The 27757-nt window shown below is 36.9% G+C and overlaps 1 protein-coding gene across 1 annotated transcript in view; it reads right to left on the bottom strand.

Moving 5' to 3' along the window:
* Window positions 1-21598: 21598 nt before the first annotated feature.
* The window catches only part of SCN9A (sodium voltage-gated channel alpha subunit 9), a 160906-nt gene continuing 154747 nt past the window's right edge, over window positions 21599-27757 (bottom strand). The window contains exon 27 of the mRNA XM_061135142.1: window positions 21599-26026. Coding sequence (XP_060991125.1) covers window positions 24834-26026 — 1193 coding nt within the window. The 3' untranslated portion in view covers window positions 21599-24833. The remainder of the gene's footprint in view (window positions 26027-27757) is intronic.

The raw sequence follows: 27757 nt of genomic DNA, 5'->3' as shown, positions 1-27757 counted from the left end.
TAGAAAACACAACCACATACATCCTAGTTCATTGTCCTGGGGATATGGTATAAGAACATTTTTCTTAGAAAAAAGGACTATATATTGTATAGGACATCCCCACAGAACTTTATTTTTATAACATGCTTTCTTTATTTTCCTGTGGTAGAAAGGGCTTTATAGAGAGCCAATAAAATTGCTAGCTTCCACATTGGTTTAATGTCTGCAGGTAGAATTAAAAACACTTTAATGTGCCCATCAGTGCAATATTACCACTTCCTGGCCATGTTTAAATTGGGTTTAAGTGCTTCAATGTCTGCCAATAGCAATATCCATGTTAAATAGTGATTGTGAGCCACGTAAACTATTTCACCAGTGCTTTTGTCTGAAGTCTTCCACACTGTCTTTACCGAGGGGAACTAAACACAAGATACTGGATATTTTCTATGCACACTGGATGAAATATTTAAATATAGTTGTTGGGAAGGTGCAACACTGGATGTCGTAACTGCTCTGTATTTTTCTCTTTTAGTTTCATACAACTGTGGGGAGCTTCACTTTGCCATAAAACACATCTCTTAATTTTCTTTTATTCTAGGACTACTTGATAGAAAGGAAAGGGTAGATATGAATCCATCTCCCTACCTAATCCTTAAAGCACCATCAAAATGAAAACTTTCTACTTTGTAGTTCCTTTGATCCAACAAGTGAAATATTGTATACATTTAATCACAGCTCAGTTAGTGATTAAAAGGTATGAGTATCGTTTTTCAGAAGTCAAGCTCTATATATTTAATGACAGATTCAAAGGTATCTCGTCAGTTTAGTAATGTCTATTCTCTAACTGATGTTCCATGTTTGCTATGAAAATGCAACTTATTGCCTTCTTGCTTCCTGTGCTTATAAAAAATATCAAGCAACTATTCACTGGTTCATCTGTTACAGAAATGAAATGTTGATTTTTTGTCATCTTTACTTGTTTATGTTCTAATCGCCCTCTTTCTATGTCTAAACTCACTAATAAAATAAAATACCTTGCTCAGTTTTGATGAGCATATGCAACCAGAATCATTCTGTAAAGCATTTTCATACTAACATTAGCTCTCTTTGTTCTAAATGAATCTTATTTTCTCATGAACATTTTTCCGTTTCTAAGAAGACGCAAGAGCTTTGAGACCCTCTGCTTAGAGTAGAATAATTAGAATCTTCTTATAAAGTAAGCTTTGTGCTCACTATTCTTTAACTGAAGCAGTTACAACTAATACAAGTATGAGAAACACATACAGTAGAAAAACTGTCCTTTTGAAAAAATTCATAATTAATTCTCAGGTTTAAAGTGTTTTTTCCAAGATAAAATTACTTGATAAATGTTTTGAAAATTTATGAGTATGTACAAACACTAAATGAAAAAGAAAACAGCAGTTTTAATACCTTTGTGTTTGGAGATGCTTGATGAATAACTGAGCAGCTTATCTCACTCACTGTCTGTGTCCTTAAATGCAATTCTGTGCAACCGAGATACCAATTGGACAACAGAAATCCATCTCAGGTACAGCAAAATGCTATATTTTTGTTAATTTTTCTCTTTTCACCTTATAAAAGGTAAAACAGTTACCTTTTTACACATAAGGTTCCCATTAAATATGAAACAGAATGATGCCGACATGACCTTAAAGGTATATACCAGCAAACAGTGAGGCCCAGATCCTGAAAGCATCCTCACATGGCAACCTGCCCACTCTCTGCCCTCTCTGCATTGACCTGATTGTGCTTCCTGTCCAAAAGCCTGGACTCATCCTATGGGTCCAAGTCTACCTCAAGGTTAAAGCCTCAGTCTAGTATTCCAATTTTAAATAACCTCTTTGCCCTGTGCTCATTAAGCCTGCTTTATGTCTAAATGGATTATAAAATTCATGCAACACAAGAACCTTGTTCTATAAAACCTCACCATTATATTCACTGGACTATAATGTACATCAATTCTACCAGCTATTCTTTATTTGGATGCCTAGTTTCCATTCTTCTTCTTTTGGTAAGAATGCCAGGATTCACTTTGGGCAAATAACCTCTCCTCTTATTTTTGTGCAGTCAAGGTATTTGCTCTCTGTCAGTCAAGAGGACAGGTTAGGTCAACTGGGTTCTTTAGACTCGGAAACTTCTTCAAACAGAACATAAGGATGAAAAAGTGGTCAGAGCTTGTTCTTTTTGGAAGGGGTGGTCTGATGGGTTTGTTACGTTGGGCCTTAGAGTCTTGGTCACAGTTTTTTCCTTGAGTCCCCTTCTTTAGCCTTCTTGTAAATTTTGAACTACAAAATATCTTTGTAACACATTATTTTCTCCTTAAGTTAGCCAGAGTTGATTTTGTTGCTTGTAACAAAAGTTTTTTAGCTGAAGTATGTTGCTCTCTTGAGCATAGGTCTGAACTGCATCTATATTCCTTACAGAATAATCAACATAATTATTTCTGAATGTATACTTCTGGGAAAATTTTGAGTTTTAGAAATGGTTTCAGGGAGGGTTAGGATATCAGCTTGCATTTTAGGCCAAGCTAAAGAGAAGAGTACTTTAAAATATAAGATTCCGGGTCATGTAATGAGTATTTGTTTAGGTGCCTATAAAGAGCATATTTCTATGTTAGACTAAGAGGAAGATATAAAATAAAAGATTCACATCTCCATACTGAAGGGAGGTTTAACAGTCTACTGAGGTTATGTTAGACATAACCACAGAAAGTTTTTTCTAACAGGTAAAATGTCTTAAATAAAAATTAAACCACCATACAAAAAATGTCATGAGACAATCACAGGCTTACTGCCAATGAGAGACAGAGATAGCAAGTGCTATGACGTAGAGGAAGATGAGACACCTATGCTTGAATGATCTAAGAAGGCTTCATAGAGATCTGGAGGAGACTGGGTTGAACTGGGCCAAAAAGCATGAGGTGTACAGTGGAGTAGTGTTTTTAATATAAGCATTCCCCTCAACTCTGCAAAGCATACCAAACCAAAAGAGAGGATAGCGGTAGAGGATACTCGGTCATTCCCGAACTGGCCTCTGGCGCACTGGTACCTCACTCCTTTCACATCCTTCAACTCAACTCTCACATTAGCTTTCTTTTGGTTTGTTCACATCATCTGAGTTGGTAACTCTTTTGATCAAATCTCAGGGCTCTTGGTCCCCCCATTTACTCACAGGTTGAAAACTACCTCCTTTCTCCAATATTGATTTTGGAGTGTCTTCTTGGTAATGCCCTTCTTCCTACTGGTTCCTCCCCTGATAGAAGACTACCCTTTTGAGTAGCACCTCCTGGGTACATGTCAAGCTTCTCTCCTTCACAGTCCCCATAAGCTGTACTCAAAAACTGGGAGGAGTTGGAGAGATTGAAGGAAAGAGACTCAAGAGTGATAAATTACAGGGAAAATAACATGAAGCCAAGGGCAGAGGTAGGAAGTACATGACAGATTCAGGAGAGCAGCTCTGATTGAGTTGACAGGATTGAAAGGAGGAATTGTGAAAAATTAAAATAATATAACAGGTTGGAGTTGAGAAGGGTGTTGGCACCAGAATAATCAGTATAGATTTTCTCTCTAGGTAATGGAATAAAATCCAATGGTTTTTAAGCAGCACTAGCTATATAAACATTGACTGGATTTTAGAAAGATTAATTTGGGAAGGTTCTGACCAATAGATCGAAAACAAGAAACTCTTGCAGTAACCTAGATATGAAGGTTGGCTAGATGGTGACAGCAAATAAGTGCCTGACATGACAAGCATAGTAATGCTCCTAAGACCCCAGATGGTTTTTATAGTGCTAAGCATATGCAGAATAAATTACCAGTGATTCTATATCTCAGAGTAAGCCATGATAATAAGAAAAATTATTCTTATCCAGGTTGGTTTTCACAAATAGACTGATTCTTCAAAATTCTTCTGTTTGAGACACACAAACAGAATTACAAGTACTGTTACCAAAATGGTGACATAGGAGACACCAACCTCCATCCTCCCACAAAGATCAACCACGAGGAAATTATGAACAAAGACAGCTCTGGGAGAGCTTAGGAGCCCATTTAAGAAACTTCAGCAAGACAGTGGAAGAAAAAAACCTGAGAACACAAAATTGGAATGAAGAACAGCTTTATTTTGCCTGCATCACCCCAGCATCCAGGCTGGCACTGCTCATCACCCAAAGGAGACTCCCCAGTTGGAAAGATTTCCCTTTCCTGGGAAAGGGAGAATGGGTGAGTGACCAGCTTACCCAGAGTTTGGGAGGCACTCCAGTTGGGCCTGAAAGATCCAATTCAGTTTCACAGACGAGAGTGGTAAAGCTAAGACATATGGAGAAGGCTGGAAACAAAGAAGGAGAGCAGACTCGACCAACATCAGCACTGAAATGGGAACAACTGTGGATCCCAGTGATCTGCCCCGGAGAGGACCCTTGGGACTTTTGCCGCTGAAGAAACCAATGGGTACCATGGACACTGAGCACCTCCTGCAGATTTCACTAGTTTTTGTGCCCCAGGTAGCAGCATCTGCAGGCACCCATCCCGAGGCCTTTCCTGTTTCCTCTTCCCTGCCCCTGCCAGGTCCCAGGATTCTCACACACAGCCTTCTATCACTGTGTGAGATGCCAGCCTGGACCCCCACCGCTGACCCCCACCACCATGCCCACACTTGACGCCAGCCTGTCCAGCAGGGCACCTGCACATCGCTGGCCTGATGCTTGTCACAGCCTCCACTGCTGTATTTGCCTCTGTGGTGAGACCCTGTAGCCATGGAGGTGCACACCAATAGCCAAGGCCACCTGAGCTATGCATAGGCTGTTTCCATCTCATCTCCTATTTTTAATGATCTCCTGCATCTCTGGGCTCAGCTCCAGCTGCCTGTTCACCCATGCACCTGCATGACCCCTGCCCAGCTCCTGCTGTTGGGCTCCACGACTGTGCGTGTGCCTGCGGTGAAATCCTGCGGTCACAGGAGTGCACACAGATAGTCAGGACCCCACAGCTGCCAGTAAGTCCATAGTTGACCCTGGCTCTTGCCGCTGGCCCTGGCGTTAAATGGGAGTCTCCCACCGGTCCTACTCTAGCCACGTACTTGCAGCTAGGGCCCACAGCTGAGTGTGTACACACTGCCTACTCTAGCACCACCACTGTTTGTCCTAGCCCCCAGCTGCTGGGGACTATTAGTGCTGCTGAGAATCCCAGCAGTCCTAGAAAACACTGTGGACTCCCCTCAGGGCTTGTCAAGGACTCCACAATTGTCGAAGAACCCAGCAGTTCGAGATGAGACACCACATTCCCCTATCCTTGAAGCAGACACATGCCCCTGCTCTCTGTGCCCCGCACATCTAGTCCTGGGGTCACTGCATGCTCCAGAATGCCTCCACTTGCAGGCAAAGATCTTTCTTACTGACGTTAAATCCATAAAATCTGGAAGAACTGTACTTCTTCAAATGCATAGACACCTACACAAAGCTACAGGGATTACAAAGAATCAAGTAAATAAGACACAACCAAAGAAGTAAACTTCCAGGATGTGACACAGAGGAAGTGGAGATAATATGAAATGCCTGACAAAAACTTCAAAATGAAAAACTTGACCCAAAGTTAGCAGAAGGAGGGATATAACAAAGATCAGAGTAGAAGTAAATGAAATCTAGAACAGGAAAGCAATAGAAAAGATCAATGAAACTAAGTTGTTTTTTGGAAAGAAACAAAAATGGACAAAGCTTCCGCTGAAAAAAAGGATAGAAGAACTCAATTCTGAATTAAAGGATAGACATTACAACTCATACTACACATATATAAAAGGCACAAAGAATATTACATGCCAACAAACTGGACAACTTGTAAGACATGGATAAATACATAGAAACAGACAACCAAGGCTGAATTATGAAGAAATAGAAAATCTGAACAGAGCAATAACAAGTAAGAAATTGAATCAGTTGGTGCTCTGTGTGACGTAGGTAGGTGGGATGGAGGGTTGGGAGGGGATGTATGTGTACACATAGCTGATTCACTTTGCTGCACAGAAAAACTAACACAACATTGTAAAGCAATTATACACCAATAAAAAAAGAAATTGAATCAGTAATCAAATGAACAAACAGCCATGTTCATGGATCAAAAGAGTTTTTATTGAAATGTCCTTACTTCCCCAAACCATCTACAGATTCAGTGCATTCCCATCAAAATTCCAATGGTATTTTTCAGAGAAATAGAAAAAAATAATCCTAAAATTCATATGGAACCACAAAAGATCCCAAATAGACAAAACAACCACAAAAGATCCCAAACAGACAAAACAATCTTGAGAAATAGCGAAGCTGGAAGCCTCACTATATTGTGAATTTATGGTAATGAAAAGAGAATTATACTGGCATAAAAAAGACACATAGATCAATGGGACAGAATCAGAAGCCCAGAAATAAACCCATGCACATATGATCAACTAATATTTGACAGTGGAGCCAAGGACACTGAAAGGAGAAAGGATCTTCTCATCAATGAATGGTGCTGGGAAAACTGGATATTCACTTGCAAAAGAATGAAATTGAGCCCCAGCTTACATGACTTAACATAATTGTCTTGAACTGGATTAAGGACTTAAACATAAGGTCTATAAACATAAGACTCCTAAAAGAAAGTGTAGAAGGTAAGCCCCTTGACATTGGTTTTGGCAATGATTTTCTGGATGTGACACCTAAAACACAAGCAACAAAAGCATAAATCAGAAAGTAGGAGTACATCAAACTAAAAAAACGTCTGCACAGCAAAAGAAACAACCAGCAAAATGCAAAGGCAAGCTACAGAATGAGAGAAAATATTTGCAAATCATGTATCTGATACAGTTAGTACCTAAAATATGTAAGGAACTCATAATTCAATTCCAAGAAAAACTCCAGAAGAGTCCAATTTTAAAATGGACAGAAATCTTAAACATTTTTCAAAAATAAATACAGGAATGGTAAGCATGTATGTGAAAAGTTTCTTAACATCACTAGCAATTAGGAAAATGCAAATATAAACCCCAATAATATATCACTCCATAACAGTTAGAATGGGTATTTTCAAAAAGAAAAGAAAAATAAATTCTGATGAGAAGGTGAAGTAAAGGGAACACTGTTACCTTGCTGGTGAGAATGCAAATTGGTATAGTCCCTCTTGAAAATCGAATTGAGGTTCCTCAAAAAATTAAAAATAAAACTCTCATGTGACCCAGAAAATCCACCCATGGATAGATCTCCAAAGAAAATGAAGTCCCTATCTCGCAAAGAGATATTTGTAGTCCCATATTTATTGCAGTACTATCTACAATAGCCAAGACATAGAAACAACCTGAGTGTCCAGTGATGGATGAATGTGTAAAGAGAATGTGGCAAATATATCTATAATGGAATATTATGCAGTCTGAAAAGGAGAAAATCCTGGCACTTGCAACAACATGGGTGGACTTTGAAAGTGAAAGAGAGAGAAAGACTAATACTGTATGATCTCATATGTGAAAGCTGAAAACACTGAACCCATAGAAATACAAATCAGAATGGTGATTGCCAATGGCTAAGGGGTGAGGAAAATAAAATGTTGGTCAAATGTTAAAACTTTTAGTTAAAAGATGAGTAAATTCTGGGGATCTAATGTTCAGTATGGCAACTATAGCTAATGATACTGTATTCTATACTTAAAAGTTGCTAAGAGAGAGGAGTTTTAATGTTCTCACCATAGAAACAACTACAAAATGATAATTATGTGAGGTATAGGATATGTTTACTTATCTGGTAAGCATTTTTTTCTCTTGCTGTGTGTATGTATGTGTGTGTGTGTGTGTGTATATATGAATATATCAAATCATCACATTGAATACCTAAATTTTTACATTGTTGTATGTCAACTATATTTTAATATAGTTTAAAAAAAGGAGTAATCAGTACTGTAATATTATAGTAACTCACATTCTAAAGCCTCCTTGAAGGTTTCTTCTAGACAGGACTATTGTCTCCAATTTTAATATAGTTTTAAGTGTTACTTCTATGCCTTGGCCTCTGTAGAGGGAAGATTAGTATTTTTTTAATGATTAAGAACAACAGTCTTATTGAATCACATAGGATGATATTTACCTAGTTACATTATAGTTTTGATTAAAGGTTTTCAAAATCCATCGATGGAGGCAAGGAAAGCACATAAGATTCTGAAGTAAGCCTCAGAAATTAATAGTCATGCTGCTGCCATATTCAGAAAGACAAACGCTGTATCATTTTTCTAGGAATCATTTCATCTCTTTCTGAGCAGGGGACACATGGCAAATATACCTTGCATATTTGCTCCTTTCTGTATTTATTTACTCCTGTATTTGTTCCTTTCTCTGCTGGTTTCACCATCTTCCACTTCCCCCTTACTGGTACATAAACACAGATACAACCAGGGCAGGTGCTGAATTAATTACTTAAGGCTTTTTTATTTTTTAAACAAACTAGAAGATATCTCATTTCTACTAATAAAAGTAATTCATACTTCATTTTTTAAAAATTCAGGCTAGAGATGAAATTCATAAAACTACAAAAATTCATAAAACACATCCAAATATCACCACCAAGATATGTAGTGTTTAATGTATAGGCCTCTACATATTTTCACAAACTTAGATACATATGAACTTATAAGAATTTTAAAGAGTTGGAAAATGTTAAAATAAGTAGAAATATTTCAAACACACTCCCCTCTTCAGCAAGTATTTTCAAATGCATATACATACACCCATTCCAATTGTGACTATAGGATCAATACATGAACAGATACGTGAGGCTGCTTATGATGAAACTGTGAATCTCCTGGGAGCCTGCCCGAGAACCAGAGGCTGAGTTAGCAAGCATTTGCAACTAAGGGTTTCTATACACATTTTATTTAAAAGTGCTCCCCTAGGAGGATTAATACTTGGAAGCAAGGCTGGTTGATGATGTCCTCTTTGCTACCACAAAGCAGCAGCACAAAAAACCCAGCTTCATTTCCTGTTCACTGGAGTCAATTCAATTAAACAGTGTATCCTCCAGATGTGAGACTTGGAACTTTTAACCAGCACCAGTGCCTTCACTGCTGAGAGGGGTGGGGGGAGGGGGCATGCAGAGAGAGAAAGAGAAAGAAAACCCGAGAGCTCTGTAAGATGAACCAAATGTAGCACTCAGCTGCCAGCTGACAGTTTTAAGAAACAAATGACCTTAGGTTACTCTAACCATGACCCTATCCAAAATACATAAAAACACAAAAATCAATTTTACTAACATAGAAATAATGGGAAGAAATGCATCAAAATTCAATAATCGTTTATCTCAAGACTGTGACCTTATTTTTTTCTTCTTCTTGTATTTTTCCAGTTTCTACAAAGAACATGATACTTTTGCAATCCAAGGAATAAGTACTAGATTTTAAGAAAATAAATATTTCTATGGTGCAATGTGTTCCCCCAATACATCAGGTGACACAGACCCATTTGAATTGTACAGCCTGATGAAATGTGATTAAGCAGCTTACCTTCATGGGCCGACTGCACAGAGCCGGTCTGTGATTCCTGACTAGTGTGTGTGTATACTGAGATTTGGTTCATGGTTGCTGTTTCTTTATACCAAACCAGCAAAGATTGGTGCAAAGATTTAAAAACCAGATACAGACACAAATGAGTAAAGTGGATGCAGCTCCCCTTTAGAGGGACACCCAAAAGGGGCTAGCCATAAGCAGAGCGAGCAAGCAGTGAAGTCATGGGAATCTGGAGCTGGGAGCTGGTTGTCTTTCATATTTTTGGAGGCCACATCACAATATCAGACTAACTTACTACCAAATAGGGCAAACTTTGTGGTCCACAAGTTCACTTTCTAGGTCCATTTCTTATCATTAATCCCCCAGTACTGTGTAAGTACTGCATAAAGCAAAGTCCCCAGAAAACCGAGTACTACTCAGGGCTGTTCAAACAACTTGCAGTGAGGAGGAGCATCCAGGCACATGAAATTTACAACAGAATCACACTAATCCTCAGCTCCTCTCCCTATCCCCAAAGTTCCTTTTCTGCCACACTGCACAGAATGAACTCAGCTTGTTCTGATTCTTTTTTTTAAACTACAAATGAAGGAAGTGAAGGATAATGAAGAAAAGAAGGGTGCTAGAAGAAATTTGTCACAAGTATGATTGACGGGTTGATTTGATGAAGAGATCCTGCTGGATCTGATGTAATCACACCCAACTACAATTAGCTACTGTTACTATTAGGTGATTAGCTATTGTTAATCATTAGCCAATGATTAGCTATTGTTACTTCTAAAGACAAACTGTTGTCTGTTTTGTACCCTTCATTCCCCCCCTAGTTCTTAAAATACTATCTTACAAAGAAGGCATCAACTGAAGTGATTATTCTACCAAAAAAATCATTGGTTTTTTTTTTTTCCTTGTACATTTCATATTAGAGAATATAAGACCTTGTTAGTGAGTTAGTGAAAATATTGTGTTCATTGAAAGTTCACTAGAGACTAGATTAATTTGATATTAGAACACAACAACAATATTTTATCCTTTAGTTTTTTTACTTTTGAGGTAATTTTCATGTCCCTTCATTTTAACAAAACTATTTAAAATATCTCAACACTGAAGTATTAGAAGATAATAATAATTAATAATATAATTCTTATAGAGCACTTATAGTGCAAAAATTATGGTATTTCTCCCTAAAATTTTTTTACTATTGAATTATTATTATTGTACTTGCTTTATTCCAAGAGACATACTAATAGATCCAATATGCATTAGTATAAATAATATCATATTAGACTCAACCTGTATTGATATGAATAATATCTTTATAGTGGCCCAAATATTCCAATGCATATAAAAATAAATCACAATTTCCATAAATATAAAATGTAAAAATGCAATTTCAATTTAAGTATGTCACTATCTCCCTAGTCTAAGAAAAGACTGTGTTCCTCTTAATAAGAAGTAAATCAACAGCTATAACCTGTGTATACTAATATTCAGCTACATTGAACCAGTAAGTTATATTTTCTAAGCTTCAGACATTGAAATACAGTTTTAAATGGTCCGCCATTTTACTATGTTGTATGAACTAAAAAATATATGGGTAACTTGTTTTATATCTGCTATCGGATATACTGATAGAGAGTAAAACATTTCCATGAGATTTATATCCAAGCAGTAAGTGTGTTCACAGCTTTTTTTTTTTTTTCCTTCAACTACACATCTTTTCTTTGCATTGATTGTTAAGGAAGGCTTTCTTATGTCTCCTTGCTATTCTTTAGAACTCTGCAATCAGATGGATGTATCTTTCCTTTTCTCCTTTGCCTTTAGCATCTCTTCTTTTCTCAACTATTTGTAAGGCCTCCTCAGACAACCATTTTGTCTTTTTGCATATATTTTTCTTGGGGATAGTTATGATCACTGCCTCCTGTACAGTATCACGAACCTCTGTCCATAGTTCTTTAGGCACTCTGTCAGATCTAATCTATTAGAATGGGAAAGACTAGAGATCCCTTCAAGAAAATTAGAGCTATCAGGGGAACATTTCATGTGAAGATAGGCAAAATAAAGGACAGAAATGGTATGGACCTAACAGAAGCAGAAGGTATTAAGAAGAGGTGGCAAGAGCTATGCAAAAAAGATCTTCATGACCCAGATACCCATGATGGTGTGATCACTCACCTAGAGCCAGACATCCTGGAATGTGAAGTCAATTGGGCCTGAGGAAGCATCACTATGAACAAAGCTAGTGGAGGTGATGAAATTCCAGTTAAGCTATTTCAAATCCTAAAAGATGATGCTGTTAAAGTGCTTCACTACCGCACAATTGCACTCATCTCACATGCTAGCAAAGTAAAGCTGAAAATTCTCCAAGCGAGGCTTCAACAGTACATGAACAGAGAACTTCCAGATGTTCAAGCTGGATTTAGAAAAGGCAGAGGAACCAGAGGTCAAATTGCCAACATCTGTTGGATCATCAAAAAAGCAAGTGAATTCCAGAAAATCATCTACTTCTGCTTTATTAACTACACCAAAACCTTTGACTGGGTGGATCAAAACAAAAACTATGGAAAATTCTTCAAGAGATGGGAAAACCAGACCACTTACCTTCCTCCTGAGAAATCTGAATGCAGGTCAAGAAGCAACAGTTAGAACAAGACATGGAACAGCAGACTGGTTTCAAACTGGGAAAGGAGTATATCAAGACTATATATTGCCAACCTGCTTATTTAACTTATATGCAGAGTACATCATGAGAAATGCCAGGCTGGATGAAGTACAAGCTGGAATCAAGATTGCCAAAAGAGATATCAATAACCTCAGATATGCAGATGACACCACCGGTATGGCAGAAAGTGAAGAGGAACTAAAGAGCCTCTTGATGCAAGTGAAAGAGGAGAGTGAAAAATCTGGCTTAAAACTCAACATTCAAAAAGCTAAGATCATGGCATCCAGTCCCATCACTTCATGGTAAATAGATGGGAAAACAATGGAAACAGTGACAGACTTTATTTTCTTGGGCTCCAAAATCACTGCAGATGGTGACTGCAACCATTAAATTAAAAGACACTTGATCCTTGGAAGAAAAGTTGTGACCAACCTAGACAGCATATTAAAAAGCAGAGACATTACTTTGTGACAAAGGTCTGTCTAGTCAAAGCTACGGTTTTTCCAGTATGAATGGATGTGAGAGTTGGACCATAAAGAAAGCTGAACACTGAAGAACTGATGCTTTTGAACTGTGGTGTTGGCGAAGATTCTTGAGAGTCCCTTGGACTGCAAGGAGATCAAACTAGTCCATCCTAAAGGAAATCAGTCCTGTATATTCCTTGGAAGGACTGATGCTGAAGCTGAAGTTCCAATACTTTGGCTACCAATGTGACAAACTAACTCATTAGAAAAGACCCTGATTCTGGGAAAGATTGAAGGCAGGAGAAGAAGGGGACGAGAGAAGATGAGATGGTTGGATGGCATCACCGACTCAATGGTCATGAGTTTGAGCAAGCTACAGGAGTTGGTGATGGACAGGGAAGCCTGGCATGCGGCAGTCCATGGGGTTGCAAAGAGTCGGACAGACTGAGCGAATGAGCTAACTGAACACATCTTTTCTACTTATTGATACTTACAATTAACTTCAGTTTTCAATAGGTCTTCATTCCTACTAAGCTAAACCCATTAGCCCCTAAAGATCTCATATACTCATTGGGTTCAGATCTACTATTGAGAGTCTTTCTTCCTGTTAGAGCGTTCCATCTCTAAGAACCAAAGCTTATTTGTGAGTTGGTTATCCATACTACCTCATTGCTATTTTAGCATAAATATACAATTTCTTCCAAATCAGAATGAAAATTTCAATGAAGAGGGTGAAGTATTAGCATTCTTGAAGTCTCAGGGTAGCAGCAAACTCTGAGCACAAGGGGAAGAAACAGCAAGGAAGGAAGGGTGGGGAATAATGAAGAAGGAAATCAGAGAGAACAAAGCAAATATGGTACCCTTTGTTTTCACACAACAGTGTTACAGAGATTGAGCTCGATTCAAACAATAAAGTAAGATGCTCAAGGAAGAAATTGAGTCAAACTCATAGAATCTTCCTGAATAAGAAGTCACCTTATTCTTTTCCTGACTCAGACTAGCTAACTTGTGGAACATGACACATAACTGCATTTTCGAGCTTGAAAACTCTTTATTTCATTGACCAGAAGATGGAGCCATTATATAAAGAATTTTAAAAATTTGCAGACCAAAATGGTACTGCAGTTTCTCTCTTTATTATTTTCAACCAGTTTATGCAATTTGAGTAAACTGAATGCCATTTTTCTTTAACAGTGGAAAGGAGGTAACGTGTTTTCACCTCATATATAGAGAGAAATAATATATTATTATTTTCCAAGTTTTTAAAAAAATATACTGCTAATATGTATACAAAAGAGAGCGAGACAAAACAAAGAAATTAAATGTCATATTTAATTAAGTAAGGCAAAAAGTAAGCAGCAGAGACTGAGACCCTAAGGAGAACTTCCTAACTCATCATTCAGGCAGTCTGTTGGATCCTAAACCAGTACTCCAGCTTATGTCATTCAAGACACACTTGAAACAAACCGGGACATTAGGGCATGAGTGTTTTTCTCATGGGTCAGTTATGGGGGAACACTGAGAGCTGTGTGCAAAGAATATGGCATCTATGGATTAAAGCCAGAGCAACCTCTTTTGATTTTCAAACTTAGGCACAATTAGAATCACCTATGGAGTTCACACTTCCACAACACTCAGGCTGCACCTCAGACTAATTAAAGCAGAATCTCTGAGTTTCCATCCAGGCATTAGTTTTAAAGGCCCCTTGTGATTCAATGTGAAGTTGGAGAAACATGGTCTTGACCAGTGCTTTCCAATCTGTAATATGTATGCAAATTATTGGGTTGTTGTGTGGTTACTGGATGAAAAGCCTCAGCATCACCTGGGAACTTATTAGAAATGCAAATTTAGGGCCCCACCCTGCACCTGCTTCCCCTCCACCCCTCCCTGGCTCAGCTCATGGATAAAGAATCTGCCTGGAATGCAGCAGACAGTTTGATACATGAGTCAGGAAGAACCCCCGAGGGAAGCAATGGCAACCCACTCCAGTATTCTTGCCTGGAGAATCCCACCGCCAGAAGAGCCTGGGCTACAGTCCATGGAGTCGCAAGGAGTTGGGCAGTCTGAGTGACTAAGACTGACTGACTGACCCGATCTTAAGCAGCAGCTTGACATTAAACCAAACTCCTGTTTGTTGTTGAGGTTGGGATTGCCTTCTTTGACTGCCTCTCCGTGAAACGAATGAGAAATGTGGTTTCTGAAGTCAGGCCTGGATTTGAGCTCTGGTTTTACCCCTTTCCAGATGTGTGTCCATGAGCAAGTTACCCAAGTTTAAATCCTCATCTCTGACATATGCCTATCCGCTCACAGGCTGCTCTAAGAAAGGAGAGACAGTATGCTACCTCCACCCTGCTCTTGGCACACGGTAGCCAGCAGTGGTCTGCCGGAGCCAGCTCGGACCAGCTGGAGGGGCCTGTAGCGCCCGTCTCCTCCCAACACTACATTCTGAGACTTCAGGTTGTTTGCTGGAACTTCGTTGTTGTAGGAGTATTTCTACTACAGGAATTGACAACAGGTACATACAAATAAGAGCTTTTTAGTCCCGCAGAAGAGCCAGTTATTAAACATTTACCAGGACACGACCGGTGGGCATTCATTTTGTGGTTATTTACTCCTGAGGAGAGGTGATTTGCCTTTCTCCTATGAAACAGATTAACCAAACATAACCCAAATACATGAGAAGTGTGGGAGGATTTCAGGAAAGCCTTTCCCTGCCAGGCTTTCCCCACCATATATTCCCAGGATCTCTCTGTTAAATTCACAGACCTGTGGAAAGGGAACACTATAAGTAGACACTGACCTTTGCGTAATAGGAGTCCATTGGAGCTTTTCTTTTTCAAGCCAAACTGATGGAGTTCAGGCCTCAGAAATAATCTGTTGAACTAATCCTCACTGAGCCTCTGTTGGAGGTCAGACCTTCTAGGGTTAGAGAAGGCTAAAATAAAGTGTGTCGACCTCACACAGTTCTGTTTATCAGCTGAGAGGAGTCAAGTCAACCAGTGGATAAAAATCATAAGAATTTTAGGTAAAAGTAAATGGTGAGATGAAGACGGAACTTCAACTTGGTAAAGAGTGGCTAGGGCAGTGGGGTTACCTTATATAGAGTGTGCGGCAGGGCCTCTCTAAAGAGGAAACACCTGAGCTGAGATCTAAGTGGCTGCAGCTGGGTTCTGAATCAGAGGCACAAGGAAAGGGGGAGAAGAGCAAACCCAAAGAAGCTGAGGCAAGAGTGGACTCAATGGGTCAAAGAACAGAAAGAAAGTCAGTGGAGTTAAAGCTCTGTGCGTTTCAGAAGTGGATAGTATGGCAGGGGGACGTGCAGTAAAGCAGGGCCCAGGTCATATCAGGCCCTTTAATGCTAAGAAGTCTGCCCCTCATGCTAAGTGGAAGAGGAAGCTCTGAAGAACCTTAAGAGGAATTAGGGCAATGGGGGAGAATTTGTGTGTGTGTGTGTGTGTGTGTGTGTGTGTGTGTGTGTGTTCATAACTCAGTCATGTTCGGCTCTTTGCAACCCCCACATACTATAGCCAGGCTCCTCTGTCCATGGAATTCTCCAGGCAAGAATACTGGAGTGGGTTGCCATTCCCTTCCTGACCCAGGGTTCACACACAGGTCTCTTGCATTGCAGGAAGATTCTTGGCTGTCTGAGGCACCAGGGAAGAATGGCTTGTTTAAATGAGGGTTTCAAAGGATCATTCCGTTTGTTCTGTGGAGAGAAGATGTAGGGAATCAAAAGTGGAGCCAAAAGACCAGTAAAGTGGCTACCAGAACAGATCAAGCCAAAAATAATAGTGGTTTAGACCTCAGGGTAAGGGTGATAGAGATAAGGAGAAATGGACAGGTTTGGGGTATATTTTATAGCTTGAACCAACAGTACCTGTTGATGGGTTGGATGCCTATATAAAGAAAGGATAAAAGTATGCTCTGAGGTTTTTTTTAATTTGAGGAACAGGGTAGATATTATTATCTACCAGCTAATTTCTAATCTGAGGTCAATTTAAAAAGAATGACCAGTCTAAATAATGAAGAAAAGAAAAACTTTAAGACACTGAAAGCTGGAGAAAAGAAGTCTGTTCATATTGCATTCTTTATTCCAAGCCATTCCTCCAAAGATAAATAATGAATGTGTCTACGGTACATCCAAGTTCTTAGATAGCTTTGTGTTGTTAGTGAAATGCAATTACAGTGCAGTAGGAAAATGATGTTTCGGTGAGATCACCAAATAATTACTCTCCTCTAAAATAATTAAGACATTATCTAAATTTACAAACTGAAGTCTCAGGCTTAATGAGTCTCTTTGAATAAATTATTTCCCCCCATGTTCCTACTGCTTTATAAAAGCTATTTCTAGCTTTGCTCTGGGAGGCTTTAGAAATAGAGAAAAAAATTCTCTTGGGAGCCAAAGTTTCATTAGGATGATCTTAGCTTTTATGACTTTCAGACAGCATTACAAGAGATTCTTAGATAGTATATCGTTTCATGTCCATTTGAAAGCGAAAGTGAATGTCACTCAGTCATGTCCGACTCTTTGGGACTCCATGGACTATACAGTCCATGGAATTCTCCAGGCCAGAATACTGGAGTGGGTAGCCTTTCCCTTCTCCAGGGGATCTTCCCAACCCAGGGATCAAACCCTGGTCTCCCTCATTGCAGACGGATTCTTTACCAGCTGAGCCACAAGGGACACCCAAGAACACTTAATCAGGTAGCCTATCCCTCCTCCAGGGGATCTTCCTGACCCAGGAATGGAACCCAGGTCTCCTCCACTGCAGGCGGATTCTGTACCAACTGAACTATCAGGGAAGCCCATAAGCCTTTACATAAGAGCATAAATATGTATTCGGTATTACTACCAGAAAGAATAGGAACTGAGCTATCATGGAAGCCCACGTCCATTTAATGCTCAACAATGAGATGAGCAGATATCCTGGAAAAAATCCTGATATAAGATGCATGTTGAGTAGAATTTAATAAGTATATTTTTGAATGCAAGATGAAGCTTGCAAGAAATTAAAGGAAATTCCCACGAACCAAAAGAAAAGCAGCAGCAGGACACGGAGGAGAAAACACTGCAGCTGAGCTGCCTTGGAGGTTTGCTGGCTGATCTCTAACTCGGAGTACTTTGTCATTGTTGATTATTACTTTATTGAGGTATAATAAATATACAGTAAGTGAAAAATCATACGGTTCTAATATATATATTTATGCTCTTATGTAAATGCCACCCAGATTAAGATATAAAACATATCCTGTATTCTACAATTCTCCCTGATGCCCCAGTAAGCCTCCAAAAGGTTATTATTTTTTTGAAAATGAGTTTTGCCTGTTATTAAACTTTATAAATTAATTTATACAATGTATAATCATTTGTCTAGCTTCTTAAGCTCATTATTTTGTTGGTGAGATTCTTTATGATATTGCATGTATCAGCTAGCTGTCCTTTCCTGCAGTGTATAGCATCTTGTTGTATACTCTACCAGAGTATTCTTTCCGATAGAAATACTGAATCTGCATTTCTGAATTTTCATAAAAATGTCTTTTTGATGATTATAAACACTCATTTTTTGTATCATAAAATTTCCAGTAATAGAATACATATATGTTTAAACAGATATTGACAAACATATTTTCAAAGTAATTGTTCAAATTTATATGTTTACTAGCAACATATGAGAATTTGCTTCACATTTAAAAAAAAATTTTGGGGGTACAGTTGATTTACAGTGTTGTGTTAGCTTCTGCTGTAAACCAAAGCAAACCAGTTATACATATATATATACCCACTCTTTTTCCTCCCTTATTTTTTTTTTTTAATTTTTGCTTTAAATGCTTTACATGCTTCAAATTTTTAACAAGACTTGTTATTGTCTGTCTTTTAAATGTAGTCATTTTGGTGATAGTCTAATAATAATCTCATGGCTGTTTTAATTTTCATTTGTCTGATGAATAACTCAAAACAAAAATTAAAAAAAAGAAAAATACTGATATTTCAATGCATTGATAAGGTAGCATTTCTGTTTGACATTTTGAAGTTTATTTTTTATATGTCTTACATGTTTTTTCCCTCCCTATATCCTTTTCTTAGTGACTTCTTCTGTCTTAAATAGATATTTTCTGGTGTTTTCATCGAACTACAGGCCTTTATATGTTCAGTTGCCTTCAGTACGTTTTTTACCTTGACCCATAGTAACTCAAATTCAACACACTCAAAACTAACTCTTATTCACTTTTCAATATTTGACTCTAGTCTACCCTTACTAGATTTAACTCATCTTCCTCATGTTCCCATGGTACATTAGCACTGAGCAACCATCATTGACTGATTCTTCCAAGATACAGCAGATACTGCATATTATTTGATAGAGTTTATTACTGAATTCTAAGAGTGAGCAGTACTTCAGAAAATGCATAATAAAGTGTTTGCCTTTAAAACTCCTACCACATATTTATGTATTTTGGATCTAATGAGTGCTAGTCTCTTATAGATGAAGAAACAGGCTCAGAGAATAGAGAACATTGTTTAAGTTTATAGTCACATTGTTAGTAAGAGACAGAAAGATTTAAACTCATGATACTATGTAATATGCTGCTGTTGTGTATATAGGTGGATATTTGTATTTTTTGGCAAATCTTAAAGGCATAAGATGGTATCAGACTCTGAAAAGCAAAGCTTAGATTTCTTTAAGTGCTTTCAATGATCTTGTAAAGAGGAAGAGATTTGTTTTGTTAGTTTTAGCTCTGAAGATGACAGATACGGGGCAGGGGTGGGGGTGGGGGTGGGGTAAACAAATGCCAATGGCATTTTAAGTCATTTTAAGCTGCCAGAATGATTCATTTTCCTGGATGTTCTTCTCAATCCTGGAAATTAAGAATTAATTGTATAGTAAAATGCTATGAATAAGAATTAGGTATCAAAATTCCACAGAAAACATTTGTTTTCTTAAACATCCTGTGAAACTCACATCTCTCAAACTTCTAAATATCTTCTTTTGACTCCGTTGAAGAAATTAGTAAAGACAGAAGTTTCTTGTAATCTTCCTAAACAACTCAGCCTGTCTTGATATAGTGGTTCTAGTTGATGCATTTAATAAAATCAACTCTGTTAAAAGAATAGAGGAAACAGAGGTGGGAAACGAATTCCTTCCTGCTTTATTTTTCTGCCCAATTTATTTTCTTTTATATATTCATCTTACCCTAACCACTAGTTTGGAGTCACCTAATTTGGTTCTGATACTTGCAAGTAAAGGAAAAGATGTTTCTCTCTAAAGAATCACACATTGTCCATTTATTTGAGAGGTAAATGGGTCTGCCTGCTACAAACCACAGCCAGAGTACCACTTATGGTTATAGGCAGAAAGGGATCTGGGAGGAAGCCAGGGAGAAGAAAAGAAATGAAATGATCTACTTTAGCTTCATGACACTAAACCACAGCAGACATGAGAAACCTGAAGAATAACTGCAGGCAAGAAGTGAATGTGAGCAAGCATATTTTAATCTTTTTCATTGAAATAAAGTTAAAACTTCACTTAACTCTCATGCCAAGAGTTACAAGGGACATGATGAGCTTGGTCTAAGGAGGTCAGTGCTTCTATAGGAAAACAAAGCCCTTTGACTTGAACTAAGCTAGAGAAACAGGGACTGGCAGACATGCAGTAAAAGAATCCGCACAACCTCAAGTCACTATTTTTAAGTTATGACACAGAATTATGAAGCTTTTGAGAGTGAAGCATCCAGATACTGTTTTTCAAAGTATCATGAAAGAAAATAGTCTATAACAAAGGTTATAGAAGAAACAGTAAAATATAATTTAACAAATAGATATATGATTTATAATGAATAATAAATCAATATAATATTACACTCTGATATTTACAGTCTTTCAGATGGCATCATCATGTTTGTCTTTCACGGAAGTGAGGTGTTGGCAGTTCTAAAACTGCAGAAAGAGCAAAAGTAGATGGGGTTTGGGTGGCTTTTCCAGAAGGTTGGAAAATGTCACTTTTCTGTAGTCTCAATTTATCAAGTCTTTCTCAGACTTTAGAGTTGCATTCTTTCCCTTCAATAAATTATAGCGATTTTCTTCAGTAGTTCTCTTTTCAATTATCCCTGGGGTTTATGCAGTTAAAATCAATTCTATTTAAATTTCTCTAAGATTATGAAATCTCAGTACGTTCTGCCTGGGTTGAAATATTCCCATTGGTGCCACCTGCTAGTTTGTACAATACATAGCCTTTCCAGAATTGTTTCTTTCATTTAGCAATATGGTTTGTTTTTGCTTTTCTTATTCTTATAGGCCGATAGAGATATCCCAAGGTGTTGCTAGTCACTGAGTGGAAATTAATGAAATAGAAGTCATATTGTCTTGTACAAAATACAATTGAAACTAGCACATGCTAGCAAATATTACATCTGGAAGAGGAATAATTTTTCCTCAATGCTACTAGGTTTTTGAAATTGTTAATAAGCTCTGAATCTTTTCTATATACTTACTACCTATAGTTTCATCCATGGCTTTTTTGCATTTCAATTGCTTATGAAAAATAAATTTGAGGGTCAAGCTAAAGCACGTGATACAGACATGACACAAGCCTCCTAAATCTCTTAAAATTGGCTTTTTCTTCTGGGAAGATTGTCAATATGGGTATCTAATTACACAACTTTCAGAATAACAGAGAATAAAGTATAGCATGTTTCTCCTATTGCTTGTTTACAGCTCTCAATTATTCATGTTTTTCATCCCATGTGCATCAAGTCCTGTTGCAGCAAAGGCCCCCTCCACTCTAATCAGTACGCAAACTTTCCCTCCCTTGAAAGACATTTTAACCATGCGCTCTGCAGCTCCTTTGGCCTGGATTATGGGATAATGTTAAAATTTATTCTCACAAAAACAGAAAATACATGCAAACATGATTTTATTTTTTGATGACTTTTATTTTTAGATTCTATTACAATGTGCAGGTCTCAAGTATAACTACAATATAATTTATGACAAACTCAAACATTTTGAGCATTCATAGATGTATGAAATTTATAAAGAATTCTATGTAAACAGCATTATTATATTCATGGCTATTCATTTATCTTTATGAAGCAACTCAATTATTTTCCTCAAGAATATAACATAACAAACCACAGTTATTAAAAGAAATTGGTGGCCTCTATACATAGGTCCTAAACCCAAGCCAGTTATTGGCCATTATAATTTAGCTGGCCCACTTTCATCACTCCCATTAACGTTTCCCTGAAATTGCTATTTAGAACTGCTTTATTTACATATGCATTTCCTCTTAACTTTTGAATAAAGCAATCAAATTCTATAAAATCATGCTGAACATTTAGGGTTGAAGTTTTCATCAATTAGCATTTAGAAACAGCCAACAAGTTACTTACATCTTTTGCAAACTACATAACAGGTAAAATGAGATTCTCCCATGTTTATCTCCATTAGATGAATGGATTTGTGTTCAAATCTGTTCACTGCCATTTTATTCCAATTTAAATTGTACAGTGTAATTGTCATTTTATATCATTAGATTAAATGTGTTCAATGATAGTGTGACTTAAATATTAGCATTACAGTGCTGAGAATGATATCTTATTATTAATACCAAACAGTAATCTATATGAAAAGAGAAGTCTAACTTCCCTTCAAGCTTCTAATGTATTAAATGAGCACTTGGTTCCAAATATTGTTATTAATTGATAAAAAGTTACAATTGGACATTCCTGGGAAAACACATATATAAAAAAACTTGACCATGTTACATTAAAAAATTATAGTTCAGCATGAAATGGAAATGTGACTTTGTAATTCTTTTTTTGAAACGCTTAGAATAAATTGTGTTGAGGAACAAGTTGCTACTATTTTTTTTCACATAAAAATCAGGCAATGTAAAAACATGAATAGTAAATCACACATAAACCTTCCCACATCTTTTCCCACTATATTTTATAAATATGCAAAGTACAGTTATATGGATTTAAAATGATGAGGATAAACTGCATTCACATTTAAGGTAATATTAATTTCTTAATTTTGTGTATTAAAAAATCTTACAAAGGTAACATATTTTGCAAGATTCTCTAAACTGGTCAAAACCTATTTTCAACAGACTTAGCAGGGAGGTGATACAATGCTCTATATAGTCTAGGAAAACACTGCATGGTATCTTATATAGTAAATAAAAAAGAGGCCCAAATAATGTAAGATGAATGATTGAGCTTAGGTGTAAAGAATCTTTGGCCCTAGGTTTAATTTCATTCATGCTTTAGGACAAATGTCTAGATGTGATAATCTCCTTCACAAATGCTGTAAAACACATCACAATTTAGAAACATTCTAGGTAGGAAGTTCTGTGGAGATGTCGCTTTCTTTGTTTTGGTCTGTCTTTCTCATTTCTGTGTGTGTTTTTTTTTTTTTTTTTGTCCTCTGCCTCTCATCCTCTATCCGTACTTCTTCATCTCTATGGGTATGCTTAAATCTCCTTTATTTTTAACTAGCCAAAAGAACAACAACAAAAATGTTTTAAGCACTTAATATAGAAGTACAGTTTATGTTCTTTTTTCATTGAGGAAAGCAAATGAATGAAATATTGTTGTATATATTTGCTTTGAAACCTCCCACAAAATCTTCTAAATAAAATTACTTTCCACTTTTGTAACTCAGTTTTTGCCTGTGCATGAATAACTCGATAGAAGAATGATCTCATGTTCCTGGAATAAGCTCATAAAAAATGCATCATGGCTATTTCTTTCCAAGCCACTATTAACAAGCTTTTTTTTTTTTGTAAACTAGATATATAATCCTGGATAGAAGAACAACAGCTAAAGCAAAATGAATGTGTACTTGGTAAACTTTAAGCTCAGGGTACATTATTGATGGATACATAATATATTTTATAGTCATAGAATTTTAAAGAGAAAGTGACATCCTCTTCATTTTGTAGATAAAAGAACAAAGGTTCAAGTGGATTACTAGAACCAATCAGGCAAGCAAGTTGGCAAGAATCTTGGTTGAATGCTATTTCATTCTTACTACACACGTTTGTGTTGAAAGCCTGCCATGTAGTATGACTTGAAAGCTTGCCATACACATTCAGGATATTATGCAGGTGATACACTAAATACTGTGGCCAAGTCATCATCTGCTCAAACATGTACCATGATATCAAGTATCTTTCTGCATATCTGGAAGCACTCCACTGAAGACAGGATCAGCTTTGCTCAGTGCTGAAGAATGATTCAACAATACAGCATGAGAAAACAGAAAACTGTGACAAAAATGATGAGTTGGATCATTGTTGGTACTTTTGGAGCAGCACAGTCCGGCGTTACAGGATATAAATAAAAATGGATAAAGCTTTCTTTAGTCACTTCTTTTCTCAATTATGTTCATTTTTTTTCTTTCAAGGAACGTGATATGTACTTAAAATAATTTTTCATGTTTCATGATTACCGAATGAACAAATGAAGATATAGAAAAAGGCAGTCCATGAAGCACAACATTTTAAAGGTAACTCTTATCCTAGTCAGTATATGCATCGTGATAAACAAAAAGCACTGGTAGAACTGACCAGTCTACATGTCCCATGGCATTTAGTGGGCACATATAAATTGATTTTCATGTAACGTGGATAAATTTAAGCACCTCAAAATATAGAATGACCTCTGTACATGGAAAAAAGAGTCTTGCCCCCTAATAACAAGATAACAAGATGTTTTAACTGAACATTCATTACTAGTGCCTTCTATCGGAGCACTTCATTGAAAAGTCAAGGCAAAATACTTTTGTAGATATCCAAATGCTAGGTATTGGTGTATGTGTGTGTGTGTGCGCACATGCATGCCTGCGTGCATGGGAAACATGAATGTTTACAATCCTGTGAAAAGATGACAAGGCAGATGTGAATATTTTCTACATGATTTTCTGATTTATTAAAATAAAATTAAATCACCTTTGTTTGCTGTAATCAATAATTCCCATACACTTACTCTTAACAATTCTTAGAGATACATTTACCAATGCAAAAATAGCCATCTGCTAACGCTGCCCACCTACGTCAGAGAATCAGAGCTAGCAAAAGCACTGACTTTGAGAATAAATTGATAAAAAGAGATTTGGCATAGACCTCCTCAAAAGAGTCTTATTAACACAAATATATCACCTTCACAGGCTGTAAACAATATATCAAAAATGAAGCTCTATTTTTTGCCTTCCTTGCCATCTTTCCCTTTGTCTTCCTTTTCTGTTTTGTCTTTTTCATATTTCTCTTTGTCTGGTTTTGTTACACTATCATATGAAGGTGGAGAGACAGTGGATGGAGTTGCATCTGTTTTTTCTAGACTTGAGTTCTCATTAACATTATCAAAAACCATATCTTCTTTATTGGGCAAATCATCATCTCTGTCACCATCTTTGATGTATATACTTGATATATTTTTGACATTTTGTCGTAAGCGGTAACGTCTGTAAGCACGTTGAATGACTGTAGCAGATACATCCTCTTGCTTTCGTTTTAGTGTAGTTGTGATGGGCTCATAAGACACTTTAGAAGGATTTGCAGACATGAACCTTTCTTCCATCTGTGAACGAAGAGAGTCCATCTCTCCACCTTCCCCCAAAACACGCTTTGTAAAGGCAAATAAGATGTCGAGGCAGTGGATCCTGTCCCCACTGACCATGGGCAGGTCCATGGCAATGAGCTGGACTTTGTTTGGTTTTGCTATGAGAAGAGGAGGATCCAGGGCCGCTGCAAAATCAGAGAGTTTGCTATATTCTATAAATTGGGTGGCATCTGGATCAAACTTCTCCCAAACCTCATAGAACATCTCAAAATCATCCTCACTCAGGGGCTCAGTACTTTCTTCAGTAGCAACACTGAAGTTCTCCAGGATGACAGCGATGTACATGTTCACCACGACCAGAAATGATATGATGATGTAACTGACAAAATAGAATATCCCAACAGACGGGTTCCCACAGTCTCCTTCAACTGAGCTTCCAGGATGAACTTTTTTGGGGTCACAGTCCGGTGGTGCACTGTTGAGGATAGGTGCTAGCAATCCATCCCAGCCAGCAGAGGTGGTAATCTGGAACAGGCAGATCATGCTGTTGCCAAAGGTCTCAAAGTTGAACATGTCATTAATTCCAGCTTCCTTTTTAACATAGGCAAAATTGGACATTCCAAAGATGGCATAGATGAACATGACCAGGAACAGCAGGAGGCCGATGTTAAACAATGCAGGAAGGGACATCATCAAAGCAAAGAGCAGCGTGCGGATCCCCTTAGCCCCTTTGATCAGACGCAGGATTCGGCCAATCCTGGCAAGACGGATCACTCGGAATAGGGTAGGGGACACAAAATACCTTTCTATCAAATCTGCTAGAAACATACCTGGTGAAGAATGAAGGAGTAAATGGTAAATATTTAAATATCTATGCTATAGAAAATCATGACTCTAAATAGTTTTATGTGCCATTTTATCTCTTGTGATTTCAGGATTTTCATTTTATATTGAAGACAATATTCTAACAATACAAGGATTGAACAATCTCACAGTAAAATGGCTAGATTTAACCACTGTGACTTTTTTTTCTCCTTTAGTAGGTTTGTGGACCTTTTTTTAATGCACAATTTTTTAAATTGGAAGGGTAGAAAAATTAAAGTCACCTAGTAAAATGCTAAAAAGAAAATATAAATCACCTGAAATATCAACCAACCATTAGCAGATGTTAGTATTTTGTTTAGGATCACTCCATTTTTCTACGCAAGCACACAAACATATACAAATGTAAGCATGATAGTAGAAGGGTTTTTTTGTCATCTGTTTTAGTTATTTCATCATATGTTATGGAGGTATTTCCATATAAATGACAACAGAACAATTCCCTATAGTTGTATAATGTTCTGTCAAAGTCACCATATATTGAAGAATTTTATGCTGTTTCCAATTGTTTTGACTGAAATGAATATCTAAGCAGGTGCTTTTTTTCTAGTTGCATGAGCATTTTTTGATAATAATAGAAGGTAGGTGAAATAGTATATTTAAATTTTTGTTATATATTGCAAATCTACCTCCAAAAAGTTTGTAGAAACTAACTTTCCTAATGATAGTCTATGAAAGTGCTTCCACTTCACATGCTCACCAGCTGTTTTCTTCTTTATAATTTTACCAAAAATATCTCTGTGATGTTTGAAACATCTCAGTACTGTGGCATTTTTTGGGGGAAAAATAATCCACATTTTCTTAATTTATTGGACATTTTGTATGCTTGTTGACTATTTTAAACTTTCTCCTTTTGGCCTAGTTTAGTTCTTTGACTATTTTTCGGTTGGGAGATTTACTATTTTCTTATTGATTTATGAAGAATATTTTTTTATTACAAGTACTAATCCTTTGTTAGCCATAAGTGTTACATTAACAATTTCCTTGCTTTTAACATGTTTTTTAACTTTTTTTTTTAATTTGGTGGTGGTAGTGATTTTTCCTCCACAGAATAAACTATTTTGATTTTTATGTGGTCATATCTATTATTTTGTCTCAAGGGAGTTGTTTGTCATGAATAGAAAGGACCATTCAAGCTCATGGTTATAAATCTATTTCTACTAGAATACATTTTTACACATCAATTAATCTTGATCCATGAGATCTTTTAACTAACTTAGTAATTCTCTATATATTGAAGCTTAAAATTTGATTATTTATTTGAATCTATTACTTCATCAATGTAATAACAATCTTTAATATCTGGCAATGTAAGTCACCCTTCATTACTCTAATTTTTCTTCCAGATGAATTTTATAATCATTTAGATTTAGGTTGTCAATTTATTATCCCATTCATATTCTCATTGGGATAACACTGGATTTACTATTTAAATTTTCTTTTGTTTCTGTTAGTTTTCCTCATAGAAGTCTTATACATTTCTTATTACAGTTATTACTAGGTATTTTTCTTTATTTTTGGAATCATGAATGAGATTTCCTTAGTATATTTTCTAATCTTTTGGTCCACATAAACAATTATCAACATTGGTTCATGCAATTTAAAATCTGCACCTTCTGAACTCTAATTGAATCCATTTTATTGGTTGATTCTCTTACATTTTTAGAGTACCACAATAA

Source organism: Dama dama, chromosome 33 (assembly GCF_033118175.1).
Source record: "Dama dama isolate Ldn47 chromosome 33, ASM3311817v1, whole genome shotgun sequence".
In the NCBI taxonomy this organism is placed as follows: domain Eukaryota; kingdom Metazoa; phylum Chordata; class Mammalia; order Artiodactyla; family Cervidae; genus Dama; species Dama dama.
Note: the sequence above shows the minus strand (reverse complement) of the source record. Positions and strands in the feature narration are given on the sequence as shown.